This window comes from Antedon bifida, chromosome 11 (genome assembly GCF_963402885.1).
Source record: "Antedon bifida chromosome 11, ecAntBifi1.1, whole genome shotgun sequence".
NCBI lineage: Eukaryota > Metazoa > Echinodermata > Crinoidea > Comatulida > Antedonidae > Antedon > Antedon bifida.
Genome location: NC_136236.1, coordinates 7,088,255 through 7,098,529, shown reverse-complemented (window position 1 = coordinate 7,098,529; position 10,275 = coordinate 7,088,255). Strand labels below are relative to the sequence as shown.

Sequence of the window (10,275 nt, the reverse complement as noted above, 5' to 3'; positions counted from 1 at the left end):
TCCATTAATAAGCCATTTCGTTTCGCTCCTTTTTTCCGATCGTCGTGTTATCGCCTTCACTGGCTCGTTTATTAGGAAGGAAGAACACCTACTTTACTGAATCGTTCAATGAGTGCCTGCAGTAAATGACGAAGGTCTTTTTTATAAAGTAAGGTACTAGTTATAAAATTAAAATTTAGTTTATAAAGTGTTTAAGGATAGGCCTGATATATTAGCATTATTCTATTTTACTGTTGATGTTATTTCACGATCCAGGTAAGTGCAATTCATCGACACTTACAATTGGTCCCGCGTACGCTAAACTGCCTTTTCTGTCGCCTGTAAAACGTCAGCCAATCACGGTTCAAACCGCTTTACATAGGTATTGCGTTCAGAAAAAGAGGAGTGGCCACTACCGTGATGGATGTACTGTAGGCCTATATAAAGTTCAGCAGTTGATAGTATGTACGCATTTCTCATTTCGTTTGCCTCACAAAGAGTCTTGTAAACACAAGTCATTAAACCTTGCCTATTGTCTACACAAGATGTCGAAAAAGTCTGAAACATTTCTTTTTACATCAGAATCAGTAGGAGAAGGCCATCCAGGTAAGTGTACTTCGTTGGTTTACGCCAAGCGGGGACCCATGCCTTCAAAAAGATTCGATGGATTATTCGAACTGTCGCTTGTGGTTGGTAAATTCGCTTGCGTCCTTAGCTTTCCGAAATTTAATTTACCTTACCATATTTGGCACAGTCAGCCGGACTGTTTACAAACATTACCTTCTAATTTGCATTTTGGAAATCTCACGGTCTATCGTTGATTTTGTTTACAAATAATATTAGCATTGCGCTATTAGAAATTACATACTTATTCATTGATTTCATTAATTCATTAACCAGATGCGAAATTAATTATAGATCTAACTACGTAAAAAATAATAAACCACATTATCATATCAACTGTAAAATTAGTTAGGGAATTTCCAGAAACTTTTTGGCTGTTCCAATCGACTTTCTTACTCCCTACCTTTTAGACTGTGCTGTGCTTCATTCGGCCAATCAGATGCTTGCATTTTGCAATTAATGTACATATCACGTTGCAAGCTAATACTTTTCAATAGATGTCGGGCTATATGCATTGTTCCATTCCATTTATTCCTATCTTTAACACGATCGAACCCTAACTTAAACCATGGAGGAAATAAAACCACCCACCCAATTAATTGGCAAATTAGATACGGAATTTCCTGCGAGAATAAAACGAAAATTCCAAAAATGTCTTTTTTGTTTTTCTGTTCCGAGCGACTTTCTTACTCCCTAAAGTTAAATCACATTTGAGATTGCAATTACGTCATCAAGCTATTTGAAACTACTAATAGATGGCGGGCACTCAATTTCGCGATTTTCCAACCAGACTTTATAATATTAAGTGAATAGTAGTGAACCCACAGAACTATCCTTCGTTAAAACTTTATACAATTATTTTTTGAGGTGGACAAAATATCTTTTTAATTTACACAAAATTATGTGTCATAGGTAACATATTACCATAAGCTATTTTAAGCTAGGCTAGAATAGAAAGGCAGAATAATTCCAATTAATGAAATTTAGGTGCTTTTTTGGAGTGAATTAGTCCAAAATTGCTCTCCTAATTTTGAATGTTGTTTATGCCAAATCCAAGCAAAAAAATATAAAATAGGCGGCGCTTTTTGATTTCCAACGTGGCCTGTTTTTTCGTACAAAAAAGTTGAAAATTAGGCCTATTATCACATTATCGTTTTAGTACACCATTTTAATATTTGAATACACCAAAAGCTCAAAGCCTAGATATAGATTCAAGAATAATTTTACACACGAAAAAAGCAAGCAAGCAAGCGTACGAATTTCAAAGACTTGCACGTGTGCCGTTAAATTCACATTCCACAATTTTCAGAAGAACAAAAATCGGGTGAAACAAAGTATATTTCTACGTTATTTTCGTGTCGCGGCTTTGCCACAGAACCATACTATTTATTTCTATTTTTAGAAAAAAAAAATACAATTGATATACACTTCCGGTTTAGCCTGGTAATCTAGTAATTATTAAACTTACTTGACTATCCCACCTACCAGGTCAAAAGTCAAATTATCGACAAGTTGAATGCACAACTGAGTAGGCCTTTCATCTTAACTTTTTCCTGTGAAATAAATAAACAATTTGAAGTTTTTCTTGAACAATGCTCTTACAAACACCAGATTTCAGAAGCTGAAGATGTTTGGAACCACGTTATTGTCTCTATAGGAGTTAAAATCAATACATTTAACTTTTTCTGCGTGCGTTAAACTGTCATGCGCAGTTGTACATCTGATAATACCTCTGATACAGTGTTCGGGAGACTTTGAAAAAGCATAGCAAAACAAATGAGGGCGCTATTAATTGAAATAATAATGCAGTAATAGTATATATCAAATACGATATTTAAAAAAAAAAAACAGCAATAACAATGGACATGTCAGGTACTTTCTTTAACCTTAGTTAACAAATTAAGATGATTAACATTTATGAGTACCAACTTTGGTTTAATTATGATAGATGCTTGTGAAGATATGATTACAAACGTGATTTCATTAAATCGCGCGTAGACCGCGTAATTTGTTATTGCACTCCGTGAAAAGCTAACCACATCGACTCATGGTCATACAGAATATACTCTGATTGACGTAGCTAGATGAAATTGATCTCAAGATAATTGACGGACAAAATAATGCTAAGGAAAGAATGAATAAATATTCTGACAAAATCAGTAAAATGTTATAATGCATTTATCATGATTATCTTAATCAATTTACCCTTGATGCGAAATATCGGGAAAGGTTCTAGGACACCTACCCCCTAGACAGTTACCCCCCGGATGTTTACCACCCGGACAACTACCCCCTTAGGACAACTACCCCCCGGACAACTACTTCCCGGACAACTACCCCCTTAGGACAACTACCCCCTTAGGATAACAACCCCCCGGACAACTACCCCCCGGACAACTACCCCCTTAGGACAACTACCCCCTTAGGATAACTACCCCCGGTCAACTACCTATTATACACTGTTGCAGAGTCAGGTTGTTCCTAGGGGGTAATTGTCCGGGGGGTAGTTGTCCAGGGGGTAGTTGTCCTAAGGGGGTTGTTGTCCTAAGGGGGTAGTTGTCCGGGGGGTATTTGTCCGGGGGGTAGTTGTCCTAAAGGGGTAGTTGTCCTAAGGGGGTAGTTGTCCAGGTGGTGGTTGTCCGGGGGGTAGTTTTCCGGGGGGTAAATGTCCAGGGGGTGAATATCCGGATACGATCGGGAACCTCTCACGATTATTGATGGAAGTTGTCGCTGATACATAGTCCTCTCTTTCTAGATAAACTATGTGATCAAGTAAGTGATGCTGTGCTGGATGCACATCTTGCTCAGGATCCAAACGCTAAGGTAGCATGTGGTAAGTGTAGACATACCGTAAATTGTAAAGCCTAAATATACTAGTAAAGATGAATAATGTCATTTTCAAAAGGGGCTTATAGGCATAGCCTCGATTCCGGATCCAGCAGATGTTGAACTCCGGAAACAAGGAAACAAGTAATTAAGTAAAGTACCTAGTGTAGAGCAGTTTAAATATCGGCAACAATTACCAATAATAACTTTATACCTGGAGTTCACCTTTAAATTACAATTGTATGGCGTTACTATGTCTGCTAATGTATGACCATCAAAATATTAGTTTGGGCTAGCCCACTTGGTGTTCTGGGCTAGAGAAATATAAAACCTTGGGAAGTTCTTAGTTTGCATTGAATTAGGCCTACAAAGCTTACAGCATGTATTTTTTTAATTGTTCAAGAGTCGTGCACAAAGACGGGAATGATCCTTGTTGCTGGTGAGATTACATCAAATGCAAACGTCGACTACCAGAGAGTCATCAGGAATACCATCAACAGAATTGGCTATACTCATTCTGAAACAGGTATTCACACGCTGTTAAATACGATTTACATAATATTTGCATAAAGGTATCGCGTATTTAATCAAGCGAATGAGGCAAAAATCATAAATAATGCATGAGCCTAATTATTTTCTATGTTTAACGTATTAAAAGATATCCGATCTATTTTCTAATAACTGAACGTAACCCACTGAATAATATATCTCAACTACTGTATTAAAACAACATCGGAAATCGGAAAGTTGCATGGGTTTCGAACAGAGAGCTTCATTGCAGCAGCAATTCAATTTCTCTTCTCTCCAAATTTGAGGTTAAGATACGTGTTCTTGTGATATAAGACATTTTAAAACATTCTATTGTTTTGTTAAGGTTTTGACAGCAATACTTGCAATGTTCTTGTCGCATTGGAAGAACAAGCCCCTGAGATTGCCGCTGCTGTCCACGTCAACAAGAAGGAGGAAGAAATAGGTGCAGGTGATCAGGTAGGCCTGGGTGATTTTCTGTCTCTCTCTGTTTTTTTTTAGAGAGAGACTTAAACTGGATTATTATTATTTTGTAATTATAATCAACGATATTATGTTTTTCATTTTGATATCTATGATTTTAAACACTGGAATCCAGGCCTACACATTAAAAGAGAATATTGTACTTTGCTTGAAGGATACTGTTTGAGGTCATTATTAGAATGAGATCGTTGATTATATTTATCAGATTATTATTAACTATTTTATATAATAGGGCCTTATGTTTGGTTATGCCACCAATGAAACTGAAGAACTAATGCCATTGACCGTAGTTCTGGCCCATGGTCTGACAAAGAAGTTAGCGGAAGAAAGGAGGAAAGAAAACGGTAAAATGTCGTACCTCAGACCAGATTGCAAAAGCCAGGTATTTTTCATGTTTTTATATTGTTAAAACAAAACCAACAGCGATAATTATCGCCACCAGCAGGTTTGATACAAACAAAGCCATGACTGTTTAAAACACCTTGATTGGTCCTAACATTTAATACTATAACCAAAGAACATAATATAGCACAAAAATCTCCTGTTAATCAAATCTGCGTGTAACATTTCGAAAGGCATTGTGGGACATAGTAGTGCGCATTCAAAGTGTTAGAAAAAGTAAAGCATTTTCTTTGTATGGCCTACACTGTTATAGGAGATAGGATAATGTGTATCTTGGAGTTTTCGGCCAAAGGACGTTTCAGCCCAGTAACGAAAGTACAAGTTTTTTATTCGCGTACCGGAGATCTCTATTAATGGATTGTCTTTCTAGTTTGGCGCCGCTCGGTGTGATCTTTTGATCCTGTACTTGCCATACATGTATTTTCAATTCAAAATTGACAGACTGGAGATTCTTTGTGTTATGTTCTTTTTAATATCACAAACTAATTACCTAAAATCAAGTACTTTTTAAGTCTATGATTGACATTGCTAATTGAATCTTTTTGTTGTAGGTCACTGTAGAATACAAAATAGTTGATGGATGTTGCGTTCCACTACGTGTTCACACTGTTGTCATCTCTACTCAACACAGTCCTAATAAAACTCAAGATGAAATAAAGAGAGACTTGGAGGAGATTGTAATTCCTGCTGTTATACCAGCCAAGTACCGTGATAAGAAAATGATTTTCCACTCCAATCCCTCCGGAAGTTTTGTTATCGGTGGTCCCAAGGTAACATATTCCTTGCCATTGTAGTGGTTAACATCTTAAAATTTGTTTATGTTTTTCATACATTTGAATACATTACATTAAAAATTATGATGTTCCCAAAAACCATTAGATTTATTTTTGGGGCCTTCTTTCTACTAGATTGCCTGATGAGTGATTAAGAAGAAATATAATCCTCCATGACGTATCTCTATTACACACTCTCCCTGTTAGGACACCTTTTCTGTAAAACGAACGAGCGGAAATGTTATGCCCAACCATTATTAATGGGAATTTTGCTGTGCTTTTAAGATGTTCCACTAAAGGAATTTCATAAGTGACAGATTTATAGTTACAAAACTGAACACGATAATGTTAGGCCTGCCATTAAAAAATGGTATGTTGCTTAAGTACAGAAGTAACCCTAGATTTATTCAAGTTTTGGGTTGGTAGAGCTTAGAAAACAGGATTTGTTTAAAGGTCGTACATGATTAAATAATTACGTGCAATTACAGGGAGACGCAGGCCTAACTGGACGCAAGATCATAGTAGACACTTACGGTGGATGGGGAGCTCACGGTGGTGGTGCATTCTCTGGTAAAGATGTCACCAAGGTGGATCGTTCTGCAGCATATGCTGCACGATGGGTTGCTAAATCTTTAGTAGCTGGGAAAGTGTGCAAAAGAGCTCTTGTGCAGGTAATGAGAAGCTTATGTGAGATTCACACTCACCTTTTTAAACATTCTTCACGACAGCACAAACCATAGTATCACTATTGTAAGCCTGTATTTAAATAATAGTCTCCCCTCGACATTTTTTTTCTTGTGTCTTTATTTTTCTTTATTGTTTCTTTTTCTTTATTCTACCGTACTTTTTGTTTCCATTTAGAAGTTCTCCACTTATCATTTTACAATGTTTAAGAGGCATTCATACACAATTAGAACTATATAATACATTTCTATGAAAAGACAGCATCACATGATGTTTCTTATTATGTGATACTTTATGTCTTAAATATCTTTTTGTAGGTTGCATATGCCATTGGAATTGCTGAACCACTTTCTGTCACTGTATGGGACTACGGTACCTCAGGAAAAAGTCAAGCAGAACTACTCAGGATTGTCAACGATAATTTTGACCTTCGACCTGGTGTGATAATCAGGTAAGTTAAGTAGTCTCCGCCGCTTTGTTGTGTACATTTCAGCCGTGTGTTTCGGAAAAAGTTGTGAATGATAATATCGGACTAGCATGTGATAGATATGGGTTCGCGTCTACAATATTGATTGCATCCTTAGGCAAGATGTTTTACTCTCATTGCCTCTTTCTTTGGATGGGACGTACAGCCGTTGGTCCTGTGTACATATAGTGCACGTTAAAGAACTTGTTACACTATTCGAAGATAGTAGTGGATGGTATCCCGATATGCTGATCTGGCTGCACTCTGCTTGTTGCCGTGGGTCCATGGATGGCCTAATCGAAATTTCACCTATTTCCTGTTAAGCTTGAACTGGACCAGAATAAATACCTTTACCTTTAATTAAAACCCCCAATCATATTTGTCGAACATGCATACCAGTAACTTCTATAGAAACTAGACCAATGATTTCATATTTCTAATCTCCCTCCTGAAGTTTTATACACTATTGTTAATTGCCTCTTTAGGGAGCTGAATCTAAGAAGACCAATCTATGAAAAGACAGCATCATACGGTCATTTCGGAAGGTCAGACCCTGAATTTACTTGGGAACAACCAAAGCAACTGATCTGAATTTACAACGAGATATTCGATTATAGTGATATTGTAGGGTAGTTATTTTTTATTTGGTTCATTTCGATACCATTGTAGAGAAAACAAACACAGATAAGAACAAACACAAACAGTACAATTCTTGTTTTTCTATACACTCAAAATGGAATTTACATCCGGATCCTATCTCCTCCAACATAAAACAGTAAACGCCTTCTGACAAAGATACAATTAATATTGATACAATGATAGTTTAACATATAAGATAAAATACAAAAAAATTATGCAAAAATTCGTGAACAATTTCTTCCTGAAGTACTGGTAACGTCTTGACGTTCAAACATAAGAAATTATGGGGAATAGTTATCGAGTTACATTATTATTGTAATTAACAGTTTATAAGTATGTTATTCCTTAAAGTTTTGGCAACACAATGGAAAGTAGACATCATTCTACCATTGGTATTACTGAAAATGAATTATAGAAATAGATAGAAATAGTTTTCAGCTCCATTTTCAATTTTCAGAAAAAGTTTTTAACAATCATTTGAATTGATATCATATACAGAGGACATTTTCCCAAAATTAAGAATCATCGAATTGCTTTGTTTTGAGCAACATTCGAACTTAGAGAAAGACCAGGGAAACAAAAAAAAACAAGGGAACAGTCAAACAATATCATTTAAATCTAAAAATGTTGCTTTCCTAATATGGAAACTTTCATAAAGATTCCACTATTACCTCACTGGACAATTTATTGTTAAGATAAAGACCTAGGTATTAGCACTAAGTGCTGTTATATCATTATATGGAATGTCTAGGTTACTAATAAAAACGGCATTACTACTATTTTGATTATCATTATTATGACTAATTATTATGATTCAATAAAGTTCACAGAAAAGTTCCAGAAATCGAAATAATAATATTAATCGAGCCGTTTACTAATTTCTGGAAACTTTTTTTTTTAAATGTTCTTTTTAGAAGTAAATGTTTTAGTTTTACATAATTAACGTATCTTCTACTGAAAAGTGTAATTTACTTTTTTTAGATCTAGACAAGTACCAACTAATCGTTAATGGCATCGTAGATAGTCTATTCTCAAAAGTCAGTAAAAAGTGACCATCGTCTCATTTTTGTTCTATATTTAGATACATTTATAGAAGCAGCTTTATTATAGTTTCTTTATTATTATAATATTCTAGACTAGTTTTTAACTTTGCAAAAATGGATACTGTATGTGTGGCTTTTTGATTGTTTAAACCATTATAATCTTGGGAGTAATTTGATTTAGGTTGAAAGTTTGTGCAATGATGTTTATTATTAATGTAGTTGAGCTCTTCTTGGGACACGTAGGCCTACTAGTATCCATCCCTATCCTGTGAAATGAATAAGATAAACTATAACACTAACAACGCTTTCTCAGCGGTGGGGAGGGGATACTGCCATTCAGGATTCAACTGCATAATAATTTAATAAGAGACATGTTTTACTAGATTATTGTTAGTATTGTATACTATCAAAATGTGATGTGCCCATATATGGACATGATGATGTCATTCACTACCATCTTTGGGCATACCACTACCATATTTGGACACATCACACTATTTGTGTTGTCACATAAAGTTTGATAGTGTAGACAAGGCTTAATATTTATTGGAAAAAGTTGTCGTTTACGAGTTTTGTGAATTGAATATTACATTTTAAACTCGGCTTATATCTTCGATTAATTGTTTTAGTTGAACGTTTATTGAATTAAATTAAACACGATAGTGATAATTGTGGTTTTTTTTTCACAATACAAAACGTGTTAAAGTGTTTTATAGTTAATAACTTTTATTAAATTCCATTGTTCATACATTCTAATAAACTATCGATCTATAATGTCATCATTTTTGGGATTTGTTGAAAATAACACTTATCGGTGGATATAATACCTGTTCTTTTGTACACACGTGTATAGGCCTATAGCTGAGTGGCATTTTAAAAAAATAGGAGAAAAAACGGTGTGTTAAGAAATATTTGATGATTAAACGAACCGGTGTTAGTAGTCTACAGTATAACAATGGTTAATAAAATGTAGCTTAAAATTAACACAAGAGCACGGCAAGTAAGAGTGAGATCTCACTACCAGTCCTGGTGTAGGCCTACAAACAGAAACAATTGTTTAGACCAAACATTAGCACTCAACTGTAAGACTCGTCCCAGTTGGACAATAAATACCAGTAACCAAACTGGTAGATTCAAATTCACATATCATATTGTTACATACATATTGCATAAATTATGCTACACTTACCACGAACCGAAGTTATGTAGCTCCACCGGGATCCCTTGTTGTTGCTTATGGTGTGTATTACAGTTGTAGTAGACCAATGATCGTAATCAGAAGAGATTGTTCATTCCGAATTGTTTGAATGTTTTTGCTTGCGTCATTCCGTGTGACACCTGCACGTCTGGCCCTCACGCGACGAAGAGCATTCAGATTATTTATTTATGTCGTTAAATATCGTTTTATCGATCTGTTCTGATACTTTCTTCAATTTTTCCGTGTTGGATTTATTAACTTATAACGTTCATCAATCGCATTGAAAACATTTTAAAAGCAATTTTCATTCCTTTTCTCTCTTTTTATGTAAATCTCACTTTCTTAGACAGGAGTAGGCCTATTAATTAATATTAATTAATGAAGTAAAACGATGTATACGGTGAGTAAAATGATCTCTGTTTCTTAACAAAAAACCAATGATGTATTTAGTAAGCAGCCCCGTATTTAGGCATACTATTATTATTATCACAATACTGTAATGTAAATATACAATTTACAGAGTATTTTAATGAACACAATTGCAACTAAATCACTCTCATATATAGATAGTCTTTAATATTTATTAAGATTCAATAAACACGCATCCAAGTTCCATTTAAAAGACAAATA

General features: G+C 35.1%; 1 protein-coding gene across 1 annotated transcript; it reads left to right on the top strand.

Annotated features, from left to right (window-relative positions):
- Positions 1-441: 441 nt before the first annotated feature.
- Positions 442-9,108, top strand: LOC144856462 (putative S-adenosylmethionine synthase 3). Its single transcript, XM_078714478.1, has 9 exons — positions 442-585; positions 3,359-3,436; positions 3,833-3,955; positions 4,304-4,416; positions 4,673-4,822; positions 5,394-5,612; positions 6,104-6,286; positions 6,617-6,750; positions 7,251-9,108. Exons 1-9 carry the CDS (start codon positions 525-527, stop codon positions 7,354-7,356), a joined length of 1,167 nt encoding a protein of 388 aa, XP_078570604.1. The 5' UTR covers positions 442-524; the 3' UTR covers positions 7,357-9,108.
- The last annotated feature ends 1,167 nt before the right edge of the window (positions 9,109-10,275 follow it).